This window comes from Rana temporaria, chromosome 4 (genome assembly GCF_905171775.1).
Source record: "Rana temporaria chromosome 4, aRanTem1.1, whole genome shotgun sequence".
Taxonomy (NCBI): Eukaryota; Metazoa; Chordata; class Amphibia; order Anura; family Ranidae; genus Rana; species Rana temporaria.
The window spans coordinates 170,631,666-170,655,973 of NC_053492.1; the positions used below are offsets into that span (position 1 = coordinate 170,631,666).

A 24,308-nucleotide genomic window follows, 5' to 3' on the forward strand; every position below is an offset into this window, starting at 1 on the left:
TTTGGGCAGTCAGAAATGGCTCCTCCCATCACCAATTGTGATGGGATATGTTGTGGGCCGAGCCAGAATAGTTTTACAGTGTTGCGCTTCCCAATCAGGTCCGCTCCTGACAGCAAGTGGGAGGTGGGATCAGTTTCTGCTGATGAATCTGATTGCCCAAGCCAATTTAATTAAACACTGGCAGAAATGACTCCTTCCAGCGTTCGCAAGAGTGGACTTGACTTTCTTTTTGGCGGTAGGATTGGCATCCTTCGTTGCGTCTGCTGGGAAGATCTTGCGTAAAAAAAAAAACTGCAGTTTTTTTGAATGGTGAAATGGGGCTTAGGACTTGCTTAATAGAGGAATGTAGACACTGCAACTTTTAATTATCAGAACACAGATTTGTTCTAGCGATTATAAATGTATTAAGTAATGATAGGCCCTAGCCTCATTTCAAGAACTAGAGCCAAATCCTGGGCACATTCAGAATTTTTTCAGAATTCTAAAATGAGTAGTTACATGTAGAAAAGAAACCTAAAGCATTATGGCAAGCTACATAAGCAATGTGCATGTAGCAGTAGCTCAAGTCACTAAGGGCTTTTTCCAACAGGCCATAAATAAAGTGTTAATTGATGTAACCCACTGCAAACATTCATAAATAAGATATCTTTGCTGCAACTGCCAGTACTGGGGACAAGGTCATCCAGCGCCCAGGGCGAAGATAGCAAACTGCCTCCCCAGATCAGACTAATAATGTCTGCAATGTTTGTGACATGCACTGAAATAGTACTTAGTGTTACACTACAGAAACCTGGAGAGTTTAAAATTTGTGCACACATATGGGGTAGTGGTCAGTGGTGTCACTGGAAGAAAAAATGTCGCAGCAGTGGTGGTGTCCCTGGGCAAAAGTGTCCCTGTCTGTAGTGTCACTAGAAGTAAAAAATGTCACTGTGTTGACGGTATCATTGGGAGGAAATGATGCTGCTACAGTATGTTGTAGGTGTCAATCTGAGGAGGACTTATTGGCATCTATGTCAGTGGAATGAGGAAGGGGAGGTGGACTCTGGGGGGTGCAATGACCTAAAGGGCTCAAGGGGGGCTCTGAGGGAGGAAGGGGTGTGAAAGGTCTCTAAGGGCTCATTCAAACATGCGGCTATCATTGATGGGGTTTGACAGGTGGTGAGGGGGGGCCATATGTTGCTACCACCTGTTTTATTACTAAAAATGCTGCCCTACTGTACCCCTATTGTGTGCAGTACATGCCATTTCAATTTTTCCATGTGTACAGCCCTGACTGGCAGCATCTCCTTTTTCAGGTGGGCAGTATAACTGCCTATTTTTACCTCCCTCTCACCTGTGTGAATGAGCCCTATGGCCTTGCTTACACTTGTGCGGGGGGGAGTGTCAATAAATAAGGTGTTTGAGCTGCAGTTTTGCTCTTCGCCCCTTTAAGCTTCAAAGGCAGCCTTATGGGGGCATGCACATGATGCAGCTGTGATGCAATACATCCAAAAATGTGTTGGTCAACAGGCTGCCCTACAGGCTAGAAATGTGGAAAATAAGTCCATGACCTTTTTCTAAAAATGTGCCACACTAAACCACACAGTGTTGCGGCACTATGTGGTTTGGTGTGTGTGAAAATGTGTGTTAGCAGATGTGTGGGGGTGCCTTTAACCATCAATGGCACTGCTGCGTGTCTACTAAAGGACAGTGCGCTTCTGTGCTTGTCAGGAAAGCCACAATTTTGTGCACAGTCCTGACAGGCAAGCATGTGAACCTAGCCTTATAGCAGGTTCACACTGGTGCACTGTGGTTTGGTTTTGCAGTGTGCGCTCCCAATGAATTCTCATTGAATGTGAATCAAAGATGCAGCATGTAAGACTGATTTTCTTTCATGAAAAACACGGTCTAATAGAATTTAATGAAAGCGCAACTAAAACTGTAGGTAAACCACAGCGCACCTGTGTGAACCCGCTATTAGGGATACGAAACGTGGGATAAGAAAAGTGTGAATTGGTGAGGAGGTTGGGGTTTATAGTATGTGCTAATGAAGAGCAAAGTGATAGAGTGCAGAGAATGTGCTAGGCTGCTTTCGAATAGCAAACTGGGATGGAAAGGGTGTAAGATCACTATGTGTGGAATACTGAGCTGAGACCAGAGTAGATTTATGGAGGGGACAGCAGATAACATAAGGACAAGGGAAGAAATCAACAGGGCAGAGAAGCAAGGAGGATCGCACTGACGTACTATATGATCGTGCTGGAAAGGTAGAGAGAGAGAGAGAGAGAGAGAGAGAGAGAGAGAGGGAGACACACACAGAGGTGAAGCCGAGGAGGAGCGGAGATGAGCTGGACAAATGAGAGTAAAGAGGTGTCCCAAGGAGGGAAAGCAAGGTGAGGGGGAAGAACGTAATTAGTAGCTGCAGTACATAGATAAGGCAGAGTTGGATGAACTGAGGAGTCAGGGAATCAGTGGATACAGGAGCAGCGGCACGAAAGCTTCAAGTGACACCGCCCAGGGCAAGTGCCTCCCTCCCGCCCACCCCTTGTACCGGCCCTGCCAACTGCTCTAAACAATAAAGCAGAACTCTGGGGAAAAAACTTTTTCCCATGTTGCGGATCTTTTACCTTCACCGACTATGCCATCCATGTTCTTCTGAGCTCTGCAGTTCCTCTGTAGTAGTCCGATGACTTTGAAGAAAAACCGTTACTGCCCTGTGATTTCCTGTTTGTAAGACCGCTGGCTGCTATTCTTCCTAAACTCCCAGCCAGCGGTCTTGTCACAGCCCACTTGTAGTTTCCTATAGCAAGCAGGGACTTCTACTTTTTTCTCTGCTTGCTGTAGTGCGTGGAAGGGTCTCGCAGCCCCTGGTCTGTACCGCCCATGGAGGTGGTTTCCTCTCCTCCTACCTCCTCCTCTGCCATCTCTCAGTGCAGAGCAGGGATATCGGGCTGTCACAGATCTTGTATATGAAACATTGATCGTACAGTCCCGCCTCCTGGGCTGGCATTGGAACAGTGTGCTGCCTATCACAATGCCGGTCCAGGAGGCGTGACGTTACAGTGATCAGTGTTTCATGTACAAGATCTGTGACAGCCTGAGATCCCCGCTCTGTGAACCGGCAAATCGTGGCGTCACTGGCGGCTCCAGCGCGCATTCGCGGGAGTGAATTCATCGCGGCTCCAGCCAGTAACAGCGCCAAAGCCGCGATACCCGGAAGTCCCTCCTGGAGAGATAGCGGCGACGGAGGAGGCGAATGAGGGCCGCTGCGTGGGCTTCGATCTCAGGTAAGTACTTCATAATGAGCTAGTATGCTATGCATACTAGCTCATTATGCCTTTATCTTGCAGGGTGTAATTTATTTTTTTGATGGAGGTTTTACTTCCTCTGTAACATGTACAGGCCTAGTGTACCTCCCAGTGCAATTCCCAAAGCATGATGGGAAGTGTAGTTAGAGAGAGAGAGAGAGAAGAGGATATGATGTAAATCACTGTTCTAACAGCTCCTCCTTGGCAGAATACATACTGCATTTTTTGAATTACAGGGAGCACTTCCTGAAAATCCAATTATAATTTTCTCTTCAATGGTAAGGAATTTCACAAATGTAATAACCGTTTAGTGTTTTGTGTAGGGGGTGCACTAATGGTTTTTTTTGCCGATCCCGGAGTTCTGCTTTAAAGATGGATTCTGGCTGATATGAATACTGCATGAAGCAATAGATTACAGTTTTCTGTCTTGACTTCTTCACGCAAATTCTATGCCACAAACAGGATAGAACTATATTTTTTGGCCTAGGTCTTCAAAGAAATTATATGAATTTTTTCTGCATGAGCTGTGTTGCAATTTATAGGCGTTATATGAAATATGTATATGCAAAAAATGGATGCAGAGATAAAACAATTTAAGAGAAAATATAAAAAATACCAAAGTGAAAAGAAAAAGGTGGAAAAAGAAAACTAAAGCAAAGTCCCATCATAGATGAAGTCCATAGGTGTCTATGTAGCAGTATCCATCCAAGTAGATAAATATAAACTGCAAGAAGAAAATCGTGACACAATTTTAAAACAAGAGAAACAAAGTGTGTCCAGATCACCACCCAAGGTGTTTAAATAACCTGCTTACTAGATAGCGATGACCGCCGCAGCAGTCTCGTCCAGCATAGGGAAGTAATGGTCTCCCTTAAACCTTGGAGATATCCAGAGCTCCCGCTGTTGCTTAATGGTACTCAAAAACATAAGAGGAAACAACTTCCATGGTGTTGCATGTTGATAAAAGGTTGATTTAATAAAGGAATAAGTTTGCACTTACAAGAAAACGGTCACCTGTCAGCAAAATGATACATATTCAGCTTGCCAGAGTTGCGGTATCTACGTTAGCCTCGCTATACTTCCTATGTCGCGTGCCCATCCACCGTATTGAAAAGAGCAAACATAATGACGTCACCGTTAAAGGCTCCAGCCTACGTATTTCGTCATCAATAGGACGTTGTCTGGGGATTGACCTGGACGCACTTTGTTTCTCTTGTTTGAAGATTGTGTCACGATTTTCTTCTTGCAATCTATATTTCTCTACTTGGACGGATACTGCTACATAGACACCTATGGACTTTATCTGTGATGGGACGTTGCTTTCGTTTTCTTCTTTTCACTTTGGTATTTTTTATATTTGTTCTTAAATTATTTTAGCGCTGCATCCATTTTTTGCATATACCCTTTGGTTTGAGTTTCTGTACTGGACTTTTTGATGCTGGTAGCTTATTTATCACTTTAATTTGTATTCAATTATCACTTGTTTCTAGCGCAGCATTAGCCTTTGGGCTTTCCACTTTTGTTATATGAAATATAAAGAACTGTATCTAACAATTTAAATATCTGTGATTATAGTGCATTCTTATTTTGTCATGTGAAACTCACCTGGAAAGATTGTCTATTCGTAATCCGTACTCAGTTTCAGTGTCCTTCTTTCCAATCTTTATGGTAAACTCCTTATCAACCAAAAGAACAAAGGAAATGGAACCATTGTCCGTCTTCATGTACATAAGGAAAGAGTCTTTCACAACCAGCCACCTGAGAAATTAAAAAAGGTATATAAAAAAGGGATTTATAATCGAATTGCCAACTGGCTATAAAAAGTTTACGAAGAAAATTATGACAATATAATGAAAGAAAATTAAATTTTCTTAAAGATTTTAAGTAGAATTCCAGCTTTCCTATCACTTTAGTGAACTTTTAAAGTGCTGCAGCAGCTCTTGTAGCATTAGCTACATGTCGTAAGCAGCAGTGTGTTAGAACAGCAGTATGGTTGAATTCCTATCTGCCATTGGAATTTTTTTAAGTCTCTCCCCCCCTATTTAGGTGAAGCCATGTATTTAAATCAATGAATACAAGGCTTCCTGTGATTGGCTGAGGTGGAAATTGAGACAACATCCTCCACCTCAGTCACTCAGAGGAAGCCTTGCATTTACTGAACAAAATTCTGGCAGCAGTCAAGAAGTTGCCTGTATTGAACACAGCCCTACTTACTGTATGCAGTGAACACCCACATCATTATTAAACAGAAATGTTTTACTTTGGCTAAATTGATTCGAATTAAAGTGATAGGAAAGCTGGAATTCTGCCTTAAAAGGATAAGTTCACCTTTATTAACCTGTCATACTCATATTAAGGGTGTAACATGTACACCCTCCTCCCACGTCCCAGTTGTTACAAAAGGCCGGGGATCTTCTCCCTGCTCCCACTTTCTCAAATTAAAAAAAATGCAGCCGTGCAGGGTTTCGTCCACATAAGTCCTTCGCAAAGTTGTGTGAATGGGAGAACAACTACTGTCAGCCATTTCATCTGAAGACTTGTAGTTCTCAATGAACTGCCAGGGCGCTGATGAGCACTCTTGGTAGTTCATTAATATTTCCTGTCATTCAGTAACTGTCTGCTCATAAGATGTATGGGCAGACCGCTTCACTGACAGTCTGCAGGAGCCTAATTGCGGGTGCAATGCTTTACAGGCGCCTATTAAAATGTGTTTTATAATAAAACACACATTTTTATACCAAAAAGGCAATGGAAAAAGATTTGCATTTATCTTGTTTTAAATGGTAAGCTTCACACCTTTAAGCACTTTCCTTTTGTGGATGTTAACTAGGTACTGATGAAAACCCTGCTATACAGAAAAAAGACCACCTCATTCCACAATACCTTTTTGACCATCGGTAGCAAACACTTCTTTGTCCACAACAATTTAGGCCTGGAATTCTGTGACCCCCAGATCTCTTCTGGATCTGGCCTTCTCTAAATAACAAAAGAAAATCATCATTATACAATGACCATGTATAAAAGGAGGAATGCCTTTAGATTATTTTTATAATGTTTCAAAGACATGAACTAGTAGCATACTAAGATGGCTACTCTCCATTACATAAGCAATAATGGGCCCCCTTATTGCAAATTATAGGTTATGATTCCCCAAGGAGCTCAAAGAGCAGGGCCGGTACAAGGGGGGGGCAGAAGGGTCGGGTGCCCTGGGCGCTACTATTTACTGGAGGAAGGGGGGCGCATGTGAAGTGCTAGCTGTGTGCTTAAAAACTGTCTGCACACACCAGCCCCTAATACCTACACCTGCAATGATGTGCCGAGTGCGCTCCTGCACCCGGCAGAAACGTAGAACAGACCAGCACTTCACTTATTGATTCCCCTGTCAGTGGAGAACCCCCCCCCCCCCGCAGGCGCTTGGTATTCCCTACCCAGCGTCACACACTGAGAGGCTGGCCGGAGGCGGGATGGGAACAGTGCGAGGAGGGGTGGTGGACGGCACCCAGGTGACACCATAAAGAAAGCTGGCAGTTGTAGTGGGTGCTGTCAAGCCCCCCTCCCTCCACCCCCATCATTGAAGCTGTGATAGAGGCAGTGTGAGCGGGGGAGAGGCGAGCTACGGGATCTCAGAATGTTTCGCCCCCCCTTTCTCCTGTCAGCAGTGCGGGAGGAGAGACAGCGGCTCTCTCATTACTTTCGCCGCGTTGTTAATCTTCTGGAACTACATGTCCCATGATGCTCCAGACTAGTGGAGCATCATGGGACATGTAGTTCCAGAAGATCAACAACGCGGGGGAGTCAATAAGTGAAGCGCGGTGAAAGTAATGAGAGAGCCGCTGTCTCTCCTCCCGCACTGCTGACAGGAGAAAGGGGGGGCGAAACATTCTGAGATCCCGTAGCTCGCCTCTCCTCCGCTCACACTGCCTCTATCACAGCTTCAATGATGGGGTTGGAGGGAGGGGGGCTTGACAGCACCCACTACAACTGCCAGCTTTCTTTATGGTGTCACCTGGGTGCCGTCCACCACCCCTCCTCGCACTGTTCCCATCCGGCCAGCCTCTCAGGAAAGGGACTACAGCTCCCAGCATGCACTCTGCTGGGGGAAAAAAAAATAGAGAGAAAGAGATCCCATAGCCCAGAAACAAGCCGGGGGAATGAATGATATACTTAACTGCTCCAAAAGACAGAAACAGAAAGAGAGGAGTGTACTGGGGAAGCCAAAGAGGGAGCCATGCTGCTGCTGCTAACCAGAACCACCAGAGAGAGCCACGCTGCTAACCAGAACCACCAGAGAGAGCCACGCTGCTAACCAGAACCACCAGAGAGAGCCACGCTGCTAACCAGAACCACCAGAGAGAGCCACGCTGCTAACCAGCACCACCAGAGAGAGCCACGCTGCTAACCAGCACCACCAGGGAGAGCCACGCTGCTAACCAGCACCACCAGAGAGAGCCACGCTGCTAATCAGCACCACCAGAGAGAGCCACGCTGCTAACCAGAACCACCAGAGAGAGCCACGCTGTTAACCAAAACCACCAGAGGGCCACACTGCTAACCAGCACCACCAGAGAGAGCCACGCTGCTAACCAGAACCACCAGAGAGAGCCACGCTGCTAACCAGAACCACCAGAGAGAGCCACGCTGCTAACCAGAACCACCAGAGAGAGCCACGCTGCTAACCAGAACCACCAGAGAGAGCCACGCTGCTAACCAGAACCACCAGAGAGAGCCACGCTGCTAACCAGAACCACCAGAGAGAGCCACGCTGCTAACCAGAACCACCAGAGAGAGCCACGCTGCTAACCAGAACCACCAGAGAGAGCCACGCTGCTAACCAGAACCACCAGAGAGAGCCACGCTGCTAACCAGAACCACCAGAGAGAGCCACGCTGCTAACCAGCACCACCAGAGAGAGCCACGCTGCTAACCAGCACCACCAGAGAGAGCCACGCTGCTAATCAGCACCACCAGAGAGAGCCACGCTGCTAACCAGCACCACCAGAGAGAGCCACGCTGCTAACCAGCACCACCAGAGAGAGCCACGCTGCTAACCAGAACCACCAGAGAGAGCCACGCTGCTAACCAGAACCACCAGAGAGAGCCACGCTGCTAACCAGAACCACCAGAGAGAGCCACGCTGCTAACCAGAACCACCAGAGAGAGCCACGCTGCTAACCAGAACCACCAGAGAGAGCCACGCTGCTAACCAGCACCACCAGGGAGAGCCACGCTGCTAACCAGCACCACCAGAGAGAGCCACGCTGCTAATCAGCACCACCAGAGAGAGCCACGCTGCTAACCAGAACCACCAGAGAGAGCCACGCTGTTAACCAAAACCACCAGAGGGCCACACTGCTAACCAGCACCACCAGAGAGAGCCACGCTGCTAACCAGAACCACCAGAGAGAGCCACGCTGCTAACCAGAACCACCAGAGAGAGCCACGCTGAGCCACTACCAGGGTACAGACATGCTACACTACTGCAGAAGTTTCGCTGGGTCTGGTAAGAGGGCCTGTAGGCAATTATCCTTTACTGATCCTAGGGACTGAGCCATTAGGAACTGCCTAAGCTGCTATCCTCTAGACCTAATACAGCCTCTGCAGGCTAGAGGATAGCAGGTTAAGCAATTGTTGACTGCCACAATGAGCTCCAATGCTGTGCTGATGGCCCGAAAATATTGTGTATGTGGGGGGGAGGGGGGGGGGGCGCAGTTTGCCATGTTCGCCCTGGGCACCAAATTACCTTGTCCCGGCACTGTCAAAGAGCATATGAATATTAGACAGTCTAATCAAGTTACAAAAATAAGAAGTCCGAGTTAATCTGACTCGTTCTTAGATGATGTCTTAGATGAGGTTTTCTGGGATTTGTCTTTTGTTTTTAATAGCAAACCAAATTTGTTCAAGGGAACCCATAAAGTTCTTGGGGGATCAGGAAGGATTTTTTTCCTCTGCTGGAGCAAATTGGATCATGCTTTGCTGAGTTTTTTTTGTTTTCCTTCCTCTAGATCGGGCGTCACTAAATGGCGGACCGCGGTCCGGTTCCGGCCCCAGTGGCCATTCTACCCGGACCGCAGCCTCGCCTGTGTGTCTCTGTGACCGGCTCGCCCGCCTGCCGATGCCGCTATATACACAGCATGGCAGGCGCAGCAGGTCTGTGCCGTCTCTGCACTCCCCCCTCCCCACACTGCCTGTCTGCCTTATTCACACAAACATGAATCACGACCGCGCTGGACAATGGGCGGGACTTTTTAAGTTAAAAAGTGGGTGATTGGTTGCTAGGCATCGGGTCGGTCCCAGCAACAAATCACTCGCTTTTAATGGGAAAGGTCCCGCCCATTGTCCAGAGCGGCCACGCTTCATGTCCTGTGTGAATAAGGTAGGTTTTCTGTGGGGAGGGGGAGTGTTGTGCTGTGCAGGACAGGACAGAACAGAACAGGACAGGGGTTTGCTATTGAGAGGATTGTGATGGGGGGAAGTCAGTCTGCGATGGGGGGTCTGTTATTGTAGGGAGGGGGTTGTTCAGTCTGTGATGGGGGGGTCTGTGAATTTGGGGGCTCCGTCTGATTGGTGGGTCAGTCTGTGATAGGGGGTCTGATTTGGGGGGGTCAGTCTGTGATAGGGAGATCTGTGATTGTGGGGGGTTCAGTCTAAGATGGGGTGTTCTGTGATTGTGGGTGGGGGGGTTCAGTTTGTAATTGGGGGAGGGTTAAATCTGATTTGGGGGGTCAGTCTGTGATAGGTCTGTGATTTGGGGGGTCAGTCTGTGATTGGTGGGTCAGTCTGTGATAGGGGGGGATCTGTGATTGTGGGGGGGGGTTCAGTCTGTGATGGGGTGGTCTGTAATTGGGGAGGTCTGTGATTGTGGGGGGGGGGGGTCAGCCTGTGATTGTGGGGGGATCAGTCTATGATAGTGGGGTCTGTGATTGGGGGGTCAGTCTGTGATGGGGTGGTCTGTGAATTTGGGGGGTCAGTCTGTGATTGGTGGGTCAGTCTGTGATTGGTGGGTCAGTCTGTTATAGGGGGTCTGATTTGGGGGGTCAGTCTGTGATGGGGGGATCTGTGTTTGTGGGGGGTTCAGTCTGTGATGGGGTGTCCTGTTATTGTGGGGGGTTCAGTTTGTAATTGGGGGGGGGATCAGTCTGATGTGGGGTCTGATTTGGGGGGGGGTGATTGTGGGGGGGTTCAGTCTGTGATGGGGTGGTCTGTGATTGTGGGGGGTCCATCTGTGATTGGGGGGGTCCATCTGTGATTGGGGGATCAGTCTGTAATAGGGGGTCTGTGATTTGGGGGATCTGATCGGGGGGGGGGGGGGTCAGCCTGTAATAGGGGGATCTGTGATTGTGGGGGTTCAGTCTGTGATTGGGGGGTCCATCTGTGATTGTGGGGAATAAGTCTGTGCTGGGGGTGTCCATCTGTGATTGGGGGGGATCGGTATGTGATGGGGGTCTGTGATTTGGGGGGTCAGTCTGGGATGGGGGATCTGTGATTTGGGGGGGTCAGTCTGTAATGGGGGGTTTGTGATGAGGCAGGGGGATGTGATGTAAGGGGGGTGGGGGGGCTGAGGACACTGATGTAAAAGGGGTTCTATGATTTCTGCACTGGCAAAACACAGGTCTGTTTTCTATGTGTCCTGTTCACATTGAAACAGCGCCCCTGCGTGCTGAGCAGTGTGGTACAAAATGCATTTTGTTTCTATGCACCGCAACTGATCTGTGCTGCATAAAAATGAAAGAAATGTATTTTGCGATTTTTAAGTCGATTTCGATGGTATGTGGGTCTTAAAGGTGTGTGCATATGTGTGGTGGTGGGGCGCTGTGAAGTGGAGGATATCATGTGGCGTCATAGCACCAATATGACATTCGGACCTCCGCTGGAAGAATTTTTTTCCGTCCGGACCCCCGTGAATTTTAATTCACTACCCCTGCTCTAGATCAACTGTGGGTATAGGATTGTAAAAAGAAACATTTTTCTATGTTCCCCTTTTTATTTGGTTAACCACTTGCCGCCCGCCAATGACATATTGACGTCGGCAAAGTGGTTGTAGAATCCTGACTGGACGTCATATGATGTCCTCAGGATTCTGAGCCGCTGCGCGCCCCCGGGGGCGCGCATCGCGGCGATCGTTGTTGCAGGGTGTCAGTCAGACACCCCGCAACACCGATCTCGGTAAAGAGTCTCTCACGGAGACTCTTTACCTCGTGATCAGCCGTGTCCAACCACGGCTGATCACAATGTAAACAGGAAGAGCCGTTGATGGCTCTTCCTCACTCGCGTCTGACAGACGCGAGTAGAGGAGAGCCGATCGGCGGCTCTCCTGACAGGGGGGGGTTCGCGCTGATTGTTTATCAGTGCAGCCCCCCCTCGGATCGCCACACTGGACCACCAGGGAAGCCCACCCTGGACCACCCTTTTGCCAGGGAAGGGCAAAAAAAAAAGGGTAAAAAAAAAAAAAAAAAAGGTCTGGTCAAAAAAAAAAAAAAGCATTAAAAAAAAAAAAAAAAGATGCCAATCAGTGCCCACAAATGGGCACTGATTGGCAACATGGGTAAATCAGTGCCGCCCCACAGTGTCCATCAGTGCCACCCCACAGTGTCCATCAATGCCACCACACAGTGTCCATCAGTGCCACCCCACAGTGCCCATCCATGCCCAGTGCCCACCTATCAGTGCCCATCTGTGCCACCCATAAGTATCCATCAGTGCCGCCCATAAGTGCCGCCCATGAGTGCCCATCTGTGCCGCCTATGAGTGCCCAGTGCCGCCCATGAGTGCCCATCAGTGCTGCCCATGAGTGCCAATCAGTGCCACCTCATCTGTGCCCGTCAGTACTACCTCATCGATGTCCATCAGTGCCATCTCATCGTGCCCATCAGTGCCGCCATATCAGTGCCCGTAATTGAAAGAGAAAACGTACTTATTTACAAAAAAAATTACAGAAAAAAATAAAAACGTAATTTTTTTTCAAAATGTTCAGTCTTTTTTTAGTTGTTGCGCAAAAAAAAACAAAAAAAACGCAAAGGTGATCAAATACCACCAAAAGAAAGCTCTATTTGTGGGGAAAAAAGGACGCCAATTTTGTTTGGGTACAGTGTAGCATGACCGCGCAATTGCCATTCAAAGTGCGGCAGTGCTGAAAGCTGAAAATTGGCTTGGGCGGGAAGGTGCGTAAGTGCCTGGTATGGAAGTGGTTAAACTAGATGTAACAAAGCTCCAACAGCTATGAAAAGAAGTATGATGTATGCAATGTCACCATTTTAAAAAGGAAATACATTTCTTCCTTTTCAGGACAGCACCGAACAATGAAAAATACTCCTTTCATTTAAGGTTGCAGTCACAAGTGGAGGAGATCTCAAACCATAAGCCAAAAAAAGCAGGATCCTCTTCAGATTCTGCCAATCAACCTTCGCAGTCTGAATCACCAACTGAGAAGACTTAACTTTTTTGCTCCTCTCAAATAAAAAACTGCAGGCCACGTGCGTTTCTGAAGGTCAATGATCTGAGGTGAACCTATATATAGAAGCCATCATTGCTGACTTGAGTTTTAAGGGTGCAGGCTCCAGGGCTGTCGCCCTGATTAAGGCTTTTTGGCCGAGTAAAACACAATTCAGAAACCAGCATGTAGGTTGACACTTTCTGCGTTCATATTCTAGGTCAATGTCATACTAGGCTCCCATATTTAAATTCACAGAGGTCTACTTTAAACATATAACAGAGGGAATGTTATTTTATTTATTATACTGAAACTGGCGTACACAGGCCACCACACACTCATGGACAGATATACATAAGTGAACACTAAGTAAAAAAAAATTGGTCTGATAGTGGTACACAGCTACATTCTCCTCAAACCGCTCAAGCGGTTTTCAAACAAGTGGCTACCGGAAAGTTAATGGAACGGTGATTAAGGTGGTGGAGGGTGTGAACATTTGAGCGCTGCCAAGTGTTTTGATTCTCAAAACATGATCTTTATACAGACAAATTTATAGGAGGTACCATGAGAACTTTTTATGCAATAAAGTACAGTATGAAAGTTTCTCATTAACTTTCTCTTTTTTTATTATTATACGCACACCAATATGCAAATAGTTTCACACAAACAAAACTTGCACTTTTGAACATTGCTATAGAAATTACTGCAGTGTTTTGCATAGACCCCAAGGGAATTGTAGGTTGTGTAAATATGAATTCTTTGCTCTACCCAATCCCAAGTGGAAATCTTCCATAAGTGTTCTCCAACTTCCATGGGAAAAGCAGCGATGTGTCATAAAACAGCTGTATAAACTAATAAGAACTTACATGCCCTTTGGTCCAAGATCATGGACGAAAGAGAGCTGATTCACATCAATGAATTCTCTCTGGGGAAAAAAACAAAATTATTTTCAAAATGAAATTTTCTTCAGAGTTAAAGGCACACAGATGGTTGAAATACATATTATTAAATACAATGCCACCATTGAATCCATATTTTCTAAGAGAGGTTAATATATGTCTGAGGTCTTGCACTTGCTTGCCTATGAAAACTGGATTTTTTGTTACTCACCATAAACATCCCTTTTTCATTGACGGACTCAGAACCTTCTTCATTATCCATGACCAAACAGGGTTGTACAGCCGCACCTACAGGAGTAGGATTAGGACACTAGGCAGAAAAAACTAATCATCTCCTATGTGTAGTCCTCTGTGGGCATAAACCCCCTCTCAGCTATAGGTTTCCAGTCAGTCACAAACAGCATCAAAGGAAAAAACTGCACGGAGGGGTAGGTGTTGTCGGACAATGAACTCAGAGAAACAAAAAAAATTTAATTTTCGCTTACGTTCATTTATGGACACAGCCTCCTCATCATTATCCATGACCAAACAGGAATGTACCAAAGTAGTGCCACAACGAGGGGCTGTCAAACCAACTAATGGAGAAAAATCCAGGGCAACATGCCAACATTCTGAACCACCCAAAAGGGGCACTCGAGAGTCCTAAACAGCCGCCTGCAAAACTAGTATTGAAGGATACCCAACATAACTGTATAAAAAAAGATGTAAACTAGTGCACAGACGACCAGGTCGCCGCTGGCAAACTTGAGAGACAGGCGCCTGGTGTTGGAATGCCCAGGAGGTGCTAACCATCCTGGCGGAGTGCACCATCATGGGGAAGAGAGGTTCCCGCACCTTGTTGGCGTAAACCTGCACAATCGTCTGCTGAAGCCAACAGAAAGTAGTGTCAGAAGAGGCCACCATGCCTTTCCTCAGACTGTCTGATCACAGAGAATCGGATCTCTAGAAGGTTGCCATCACAGAGGTACACGCGAATCGTGTGAACCATGTCCAAGAGAATCAACAACATCTACTTAGGAAGCGACGGCCAAGGACACATGGAGGGAAGGACAATGACCTAATTCAAGCGGAAATCGGACACCAGAAGGGAAAGCAGCAGGTGGAAAGATCAGGAGTCGGAGGTCCGCTGGGGATACCAGTACTCCGTATGCTAGCTCTAGTAGAGCGCTGCAGTAGCGGCAGGGAGGAAAGTCTGTTGGTATCACAAGTCAGAAGGGAAAGTCTGCTTGTAAAGTCCTGTGTCCAGATGGAGCACAGTGGGACAAGGACGGCTAAGTGGTGCCGACGTCACAGATCCCAGGTCTCCGTGCGACGCATTTGGGGGGAAATGTGCCGTGCTATGGTGGAGCACGCACACTCCTTTGTCAAGCTATGAACTATACTGAAAGCCTGCAATTAATACTAGACCAGACGGAAATGCCAGCTGTGAGACATTGCAACAATAGAGACATTAAAACTAATGGTAAATAGTACTCTTTAAAAAAAATTATGTATTTATATTACACACACACACACACACACACACCTCCTCCTCCTCCTCCTCCTCCTGATCTTTCCACCTGCTGCTCCTGCACTCCCCTCAGATGGACGGGGACAGCACTCAGCACAGCCGCTTTACAGATGAGCTTGTTTACATTTATCTTGTTGTTTAGTCCATTATGGGGGTAATTATACATGTTATAAAATACTACATTTAGTGTCGCTTTCCTGTCTCTCCCTCCTTTTTGTTTACCAGAGTGAGCGACGCTCTCGGATAAGCTGCCCTTAGTTGTGGATTAACCAGTGACTTTCCTTGTTCATTATGGGCTAGATTCATAAAGGAGTTACGTCGGCGTATCTCCAGATACGCCGTCGTAACTCCGAATGAGGGCCGTCGCATCTCGGCGCCTGATTCATAGAATCAGATACGCCTCAATGTTGCCTAGATACGAGCGGCGTAAGTCTCCTACGCCGTCGTATCTTAGGGTGCATATTTACGCTGACCGCTAGGGGCACTTCCGTAGATTTCCGCATAGAATATGCAAATCAGATAGAAACGTACGTCCGCCCGGCGCATTGATTTACGTCGTTTACGTAAGGCTTTTCCGGCGTAAAGTTACCCCTGCTATATGAGGCGTAGCCAATGTTAAGTATGGACGTCGGGCCAGTGGCGAATTTTGCGTTGTTTACATCGTTTGCGTAAGTCGTACGCGAATAGGGCTGCGCGTAAGTTATGTTCACGTCTAAAGCAATGACTATTTGCGGCGTAATTTGAAGCATGCGCACTGGGATACTTTCACGGACGGCGCATGCGCCATTTGTTAGTAACGTCAATTACGTGGGGTCACGATTAATTAGCATATAACACGCCCCCTACCAGCCTATTTTGAATTAGGCGGGCTTACGCCGGCCCATATACGCTACGCCGTAACTTCGGGCGCAAGTTGTTTCTGAATACGGGACTTGCCTCTCAAAGTTACAGCGGCATAGCGTATATGAGATAGGCTACGCCCGCCTAAAGATAGGCATTGGTTTCTGAATCTAGCCCTATATTTATTGCCTCTGCGCCTACCCTCCATCCTGTTGAAAATCTGACACCACCTCTGGAAGAAAAAAGGGGAGACGGCCGAAGCATCACTTGCCTTTGTGCAAAATCATACAGGACAAAGTTGCCAATTCTGATACTCACTGGATCGTAGTGATAGCAACTAGAAGGCAAACTTCCACCATGGGAATAGTACAGGAATATTCTGAACGCTCTCGCAAGGGGTCTCCTGCAGAGCTGATAACACCATATGAACCAAATCTCCCTATATAGGTTTTACATGTATATCTGCTGTCTTCACATTTATATACTGTTTAGAAAGTTCAGATGTGTTAGGATGATGTCTGGGCATACAGCCAAGATAGCTAAAATTGCTGATTGGAGGAAAGGCAAACACCCCCTCTTATCATAGGCAGAAACTCTCAGGAGGTGTTTTGTAACAGGGCCAGCTCCCTGCTAATCTATTCATAGCAACCTTCCTGGACAGAAATTTCAGGCTAATTTTATCTGATGTGTCCCAGAATTTGTCAGGAGTTATCAGGCCGATAACAGAGAATTGGGTCAGGACAGAGCTACGGCAATTAGCTCTTTGAAGAGAGATAACAAAATACTGCAGATATATGTGCCCAGCTCAAATTTCTTGAATTGGGTTTACATCCACTTTAAGTGAAAAACAAAATATACTGTGCAACGTTGGATAATTTAACAGTTAGTTCATTCCCGTCACACGCCTTGTGAACTCAGTTAAGCATAGATGCTTAAAACTTTTAGGAACCCTAACAAAATGCACAAGCGTTTCAGAAGAGAAAGGTAGGATCAGCAAATTTGTCACAACATCTCTACCGACAGTGGAATTAAACCCAAAAACAAACATATTGCAGCTTACCAATCCTTAGATGTGATGGCTGCATTCATTTTCTTTTTTATGCTTTCTTTATTCTTTTTTCATGTGGTAATCCAGCCAGTAAGTCTGTTGTTTTTCAAAAGAACAAGCTCTCCAGCAGAATGGATCAGTTACTGAGATAAAACAAACCCTTTAACACAGGCAGGGTGCTTACAATGATTAGTGTTTATGTAAAACCTTTATTTATGCTGTAACTGCTTATAAAAGTATTCACTGGAGTTGGCTTCAATGTGTTAGTGTATTTATATCTGCTAGTGCATCTAACACTCCCCTTCCCCTAGACTGACAATGATTCTATCCAAATGGTGCCCACTGTTCTCATTCATCCAGAGTGGGGGCACTCTAATACAGGAGGTGCCTTACTGGCCAGATCACCAGGTGAGTGAAAACAGTGGGGAAAAAAGCCTAAGAAAAGAAAACTAATGCCACCACATCTAATGATCGGTGAGTTGTAATAGAATACATTTTTGGTTTTGGGTTTAACACTAGAATTTCATGTAAAAGAAAAAAGGTAAATATTTTAGTGGTTTACAGGGAGGGGGAAAAGTATTTGACCCCCTGCTCATTTTGTACGTTTGCCCACTGACAAAGGAATGATCAGTCTATAATTTTAATGGTAGGTTTATTTTAACGGTGAAAGACAGAACAAAAATATCCAGAAAAACACATTTCAAAAAAGTTAGAAATTGATTGCAGCTTGGAGAAATCTTCCCTGCCAGCTATTGTATTCTGCAGCTGTCAGTACAATATATATATATATATATATATATATATATATATATATATATATATATATATATATATATATATATATATATATATATATATTGATGTACAATGAGGGAAATAAGTATTTGACCCCTTCGCAAAACCATACCAGGTTTGCACACATCTCAGGAGGGATTTTGTCCCACTCCTCTTTGCAGATCCTCTCTAAGTCATTAGGTTTCGACGCTGACATTTGGAAACTCGAACCTTCAGCTCCCTCCAGATATTTTCTATGGGATTATGGTCTGGAGACTGGCTAGGCAACTGCAGGACCTTAATGTTGTTCTTCTGGAGCCACTCCTTTGTTGCCTTGGCCGTGTGTTTTGAGTCATGGTCATGCTGGAATACCCACCCATAACACGATTTCAATGTCGTGGCTGAGGGAAGGAGGTTCTCACCCAAGATTTCACAGTACGTGGACCCCATCCATCATCCCTTTAATGCAGTGAAGTTGGCCTGTTCCCTTAGCAGAAAAAAAAACCCCCAAAGCATCACGTTTCCACCTCCATGTGCGACGGTGGGGATGGTGTTTCTGGGGTCATAAGCAGCATTCATCCTCCAAACACGGCAAGTTGAGTTGATGCCAAAGAACTCGATTTTGGTCTCACCTGACCACAACACTTTCAGACAGGTCTGTACATGTGCTTTGTTGAGCAGGGGGACCTTGCGGGTGCTGCAGGATTTCAGTCCTTCACGGCGTAGTGTGTTACCAATTGTTTTCTTGGTGACTATGGTCTCAGCTGCCTTGAGATCATTGACAAGATTCTCCATTGTAGTTCTTGGCTGAGTCCTCACCATTCTCATGATCATTGAAACTCCACGAGGAGAGAACTTGCATGGGGCCCCAGACCGAGGGAGAGTGACAGTTATTTTGTGTTTTTTCCAATTGTGAATAATTGCATTAACTGTTGTCACCCTCTTACTAAGCTGCTTGGTGATGGCCTGGTTAGCCCATTCCAGCCTTGCGTAGGTCTACAATCTTGTCCCCGACATCCTTCCACAGCTCTTTGGTCTTGGCCATGGTGGAGAGATTTGAATCTGATTGATGGATTGCTTCTGTGTACAGGTGTCTTTTATACAGGTAAAAAGCTAAGATTAGGAGCACTCCCTTTAAAATAGTGCTCCTAATCTCAGCTCATTACCTGTATACAAGAGACATGGGAGACAGAAATCTTGCTGATTGATAGGGGATCAAATACTTATTTCACTCATTAAAATGCAAATCAATTTATACATTTTTTTAAATGCGTTTTTCTGGATATTTTTGTTGTTATTCTGTTTCTCACTTTTAAAATAAGCTTACCATTAAAATTATAGATGAATAATTTCTTTGTCAGTGGCCAAACACACAAAATCAGCAGGGGATCAAATACTTATTTCTCCTCACTGTAGTAGAAGCATTGGTGTGAGTGTTATTGTTTGTTGGTCGCTTTTAGTTTTACATGATTAGGTTTTTATATGAGATTTATAGCAGACTAACAACACCCTAATGAATGCATATATGTCTACTATAAAGCAATAAAGGAATATAAAATTGCATATAAAAAGCTGTAAATCCAGACACAAGGGATTCCGAATACCTCAGAACACTCAGAACACTGCTTGTAGTTTTTGCATTCAAGAAAAGAATACTATTAATACTGCAACACCACAAAAGGAGCATTTTTAGACACAATATTTAGAAATGATATTCACGAAACCCACTTTACAGCAACTTTTACTCATAAGATTTATAAACTGTCAGTTTATGCTTCACCGCATATGTTGAATTACAAATCGTGAGTGTTCTGATTGCGGATGCCACAGTTTGCTTCAGAAGTAGAATTTATAAATTTATGGATGTTTTTTTTTTTTTTATCTGGCAGGTTTGACATTTATAGCATTCCTACATCTAAGATTTCCCCCTTCAAAGCAAATGGCAAATACTGGAAGAGTGATGGGAAAATGACAAACCCTGGTCAGAAAAACACTGCATAGCGTAAGAGAAGATCATGATTACTATGCTGATAATGGCTCTTATAGGGGGCAACTTGTAGTTTAAAGTGTGTAAACATCTACCAGTGTGGCAGCATCAATAATATAATATTGAAATCATAGTAATTTGACAAATATGTATGCAAACCATAATGTAGCTGAATTTAAAACTGTTTCAGCTGGAAAAACATTAAAATTGGCCCATTTTTCACTTACAGTAGCATGATAATTCCTGTACATTGGCATCTTTAATAGTGCGGTTATGTAGTCTTCCAGCTGTTTCTGTAATATAAAATGGAAAACATCTTATATGAGCTCAGAATACTCAAACTAGTAGATGGCTTTATAAAAATTGTAATTTCTCAGGAAGCGAAGGGGCTTGCGAACTTGCTTACCGGTATGTACTACAAGTACAGACACAAGATGCAAAATATTCCATACAACTGTATGTATTGGAAAAACATATATACCTGATCCTCAGGCTCCGCATTCTGTAGTTGGAGGAAATGCATCTTTTATTCAGGCATAGCTATAATGTTACCAAACCACCCACTTCATAAACTGCCTTGTTGCTAGTAATGTGGTGCACCTTGTAGTCACCAACCTGTTTTTAGTAAACTGCCTATATGCTAGTAGAATTTCATTCTAAATCTTTTGATTCAAACGTTTGATTTTAAAAATCAATAGTGGGGTCAAATCAATGTTCATTTTCAACCTCACTGTCAAGAAAAATTAGAAGGAGCAGGATGGAACATTTTTCTCAAACAAATGAATTTCCAACAATGTATCTGGTTTTCATTCAGGAAAATACATTCATTCCAAAAACAAATGTAAGAAAAAAACAACATTTTAAAGCACTTCTGACAGACATTCGTCCAGTCATCAAATGTACAATGAATTTTCACACACGTGTTCGTATGAATATTCATACAACTGTTTGTTGCAAATCTACTAGTGTGTAGCCAGCTATAGACTGTACAATCTCCTTTATATATACACACACACCAACAACCATGTAGTGGGATAACCTACCCAAAGAGATACAATTAGATGGGTTGGCTAGTTAGGCCCACACACTACATAGTTGTTGGTAAATCCTGAAAAGATTGCACAGATTGTGCAATTGGATTGCAATGTGTGTAGCCAGCTTGAAAAGAGGACATAGAACAGAACCATGTGGCTGTGTAAATTACATTAGGCATGGAAATGGAGACAGCACACATTTAGAAATGAAGAGGCCTCACACCCCAAAATAATTGCAATATGGATAAGTTCCCCCAAGGGTTTTTTTTTTTGCAGCAAACAGATTAAATCGATAGCCATATGAAGCTCCAATAGCATTTATGAATTAAAAGGTGAGCTCTGGTGATACAATACAAAACACATTTCATCATAAATAGTGATATTGATACAGTGGAGCAAAACATTAAATTACAAAATGCCAGCCACATAGATACCCCTGGGGTTTGTAAAAATAATTTTACAAACCGTTACATATAATCAAAAAAAGAAAAATGGTAACCCCCTTTTGGTGCTAAAAAAAAATCCCTTGGGGTAACTTTTCTATATTGCAATTACATTAGGCATAATCTAGGGAAAGGGAATATTGTAATGGTGGTGAGGTGTATGTCAAGGCAATGGCAGAGACTGAAGTACATATTGGTGCAGTGGGAGTAAGTGGGGTTGTGTGTGTGTTGGTGCAGTGGGAGTAAGTGGGGTTGTGTGTGTGTTGGTGCAGTGGCAGAGAGCGAAAAAGGGCATGTTGATTTAGTGGGGAAGGGTAAAGAAATGCATTGGAGTTTAAACATGGTGGTTCAGCGGTGTAGAGTGTAGAACCACATTGTTGCAGCAGTGGGGAGAAAGGATGCGAAAAAGCAGTGGACGTCGGGGCAGAGTGAAGAAGCGCGTGTTCGAGAGAGAGCTGAAGGGATGACAACAGAAAAAGAAAACTGCTCTTACCCTTGCAATTTTGATTTAAAATTTTTTTTTATAGCTGCCAATTTTCATCCACCCTTCCTTCCCCCCATATATGAATCTTCACATTATTACACATATGAAAAAATAAATAAATAAGTAAAAAAAAAAATGTATGGAATTTAGAGATAAGTATAGTAAAGGTAAGCTTTAAATAAAATAGGTCTTTTCCCAAAGTACAGTCTTAGAAATAGCTTTGAGCTTGGGCTAAAATTACCCTTCTGCTTGAGGACTGCTCCTCTCTGACAATCTCGGCATTCCGAGGTAGACTTGGCATGGGCCTCACTTCGCCTCTTCTTACAGTCTGTCTTCTTACTGTGTGGCTGTAAATAACAGCCATTAGTCTCAGCCATGTGCAAGGGATTACAATCACAGAACTAAGCCAATGAGGACATTACCTTCTAGTGGGAATAGGGATGCGAATGAAAGCTTTGTATCGTAGTAGTTCTCTGTGAAGGTCCTGAAAGTGCTTATATTTTCTCTTGACTTGCCACGTGAATTCCCCATGAGTCAGCTCAATTGTGTAAATGCTCAAAACTGAAGTCTGAAATTAAACAGAAGGCAACGTTAATAAATGTAAGTTTCTGGGATACCTTTTACAGTAAATGCAAATGAAAAAGGGATGGTGAGGAAACTAGAACACAACGCTGGAAGAATAATGTAGCAACAAATCAGATCTATCATAATTCCCAAACTGGCTATGGGCAATGCAAATAATTATCTGAGACATCTACAGACTTGAGGACCATAGCAAGGATATGAGTTCCCATGTCTGTACATTATTGCATCAAGTGCCAGACACTCTACTACTGTAGAGAAATACAATTCTTGTGCTACACATCAAACTATAAATAAAACAAATGACTTGATCATTAGTAACTGTCTTTCTAAACAAAATCATTTGATACAATAAGGGGTAAGATGGGGTTGAATTTTCCAGAGAAAGCAGAGCAGACTGGAAAGCACAGATAAATCATTTTTTTACTAAATCAAATGTGAACAAAATTGCACTCTTGCATAAAATGGTGACTTGATCAAAACATATCAGCAGGAAAAGTAACTCCTATTGGATGTCAGGTCACATCAACAAATGCAGAAAAACCTAACTAATTCCGGCACAAGGTGAGATAGGAGCAGAGGTGTATCACTGGAGTGGACGCTAAACTGGGCAAAGGATAATTCACTACAATGTCCAACAATTGATTCAGAAATACCCTGACTGCATCCCAAAGGGGTCAGTGGAGGTACTCCTTAACCGGGCTGCAATCTCAGACCCACACAGCACTTTACATTCCTTGGCAACTTTTAGTGCAATTTGCCGTACTGGCATTCTGGTGCGTCTCTGCACCTTTAGGCTGGGTTCACACTGATACGACAAACACTCCAACATTGGGAGCACCAGTCGCATGACGTGTATAAATCAATGGTTCCCTATGGGAGCCGTCTTACCTGGTCTGACTTTGAAAAAGGTTCCTGCACTACTCTGGTCCGCCTTTGATCCTACTTCAGCCCATTAAATCTCATTGAAGTCAAATTATCGTCTTAACTGATTGGACTTTGGCATGCCACTTGTGCTCTGATGATCTTGAAGGGGAACCCCATGGGGACGAGAGTGCGCTCCCCCCTCCTGAACTATACCAGGCCACATGCCTTCAACATATGGGAGGGGGGGCCTCTTCTCAACAACCCTGGCCAGTGGTTGTTGGCTTCTGTGGGCGGGGGGGCTTATAAGAATACGAAGGCCCCTTTTAACAGTGGGGACCCCAGATCCCAGCCCCCCCCTATGTGAATGAGTATGGGATACTGTACCCCTTCCAAAAAAAAAAAACGTGTAAAAAGAGCACACAGGTTTTTGACAAATTTATTTAAGCAGCTCTGGAGCATCTCCTCCTTGCCCTTCGGCGAGGTCTTCTCCTGCCGACGGGTCCCCTCTCTCAGCTGTCTTCTCCCACCGCCAGGTCTCCCCTCTCAGCTGCCTTCCCCTGCAGCAGGATCTCCTCTCACTGGCCGAGTCTCCTCTCTCCACTGTCTTTTCCCACCACTAAGTCTTCTCTCTTCTGTCTGCTCCCTCTGTACTTCCTCTGATGTTCTCCCGCTGTAATGCTGGGTCCACCGTGTGGCATCACTGCCCCATCCTGCCACGGGTGGTGACTTCACAATGGGCGGGGCCTCCGGATGACATCCCTTTTTTTGGGTGAACTGGTAGGGCTACAATGTACCCTGTAACTCTTTCACATAGAGTGGGGGGCCGGGATCCGGAGGCCCCCTTGTTAAAGGGGGTTTCTGGATTCTGATAAGCCCCCTGCCCGCAGACCCCGACAACCACCGGCCAGGGTTGTCGGGAAGATGCCCTTGTCCCCATCAACATAGGGGCAAGGTGCTTTGGGGTTGGGGGGCTCCTTAAAAACCTTACCAGACTGAAGGGTATGCCTTTGTTTTTTATTTGGCGTTGTTTTCCCTAAAGATTCAAACCAGAGGGCCTGTTATTGTCTGGATCAAAGTCGGATTCCATTCATTGAAGTCAAATGGAAGTCAGACTTCCAAGTCACAG

General features: G+C 45.0%; 1 protein-coding gene across 7 annotated transcripts in view; it reads right to left on the minus strand.

The window, feature by feature from the left end:
* PLD1 (phospholipase D1) overlaps positions 1-24,308 on the minus strand; it is a 268,255-nt gene that overhangs the window by 87,177 nt on the left and 156,770 nt on the right. For all 7 annotated transcript variants that reach the window (XM_040349370.1, XM_040349372.1, XM_040349367.1 and 4 more), the window contains 6 exons: positions 22,156-22,301; positions 21,975-22,080; positions 20,000-20,065; positions 13,581-13,639; positions 6,171-6,263; positions 4,893-5,045 (listed from right to left, as the gene is read on the minus strand). In XM_040349370.1, the coding sequence (XP_040205304.1) occupies positions 4,893-5,045; positions 6,171-6,263; positions 13,581-13,639; positions 20,000-20,065; positions 21,975-22,080; positions 22,156-22,301 (623 nt within the window). The remainder of the gene's footprint in view (positions 1-4,892; positions 5,046-6,170; positions 6,264-13,580; positions 13,640-19,999; positions 20,066-21,974; positions 22,081-22,155; positions 22,302-24,308) is intronic.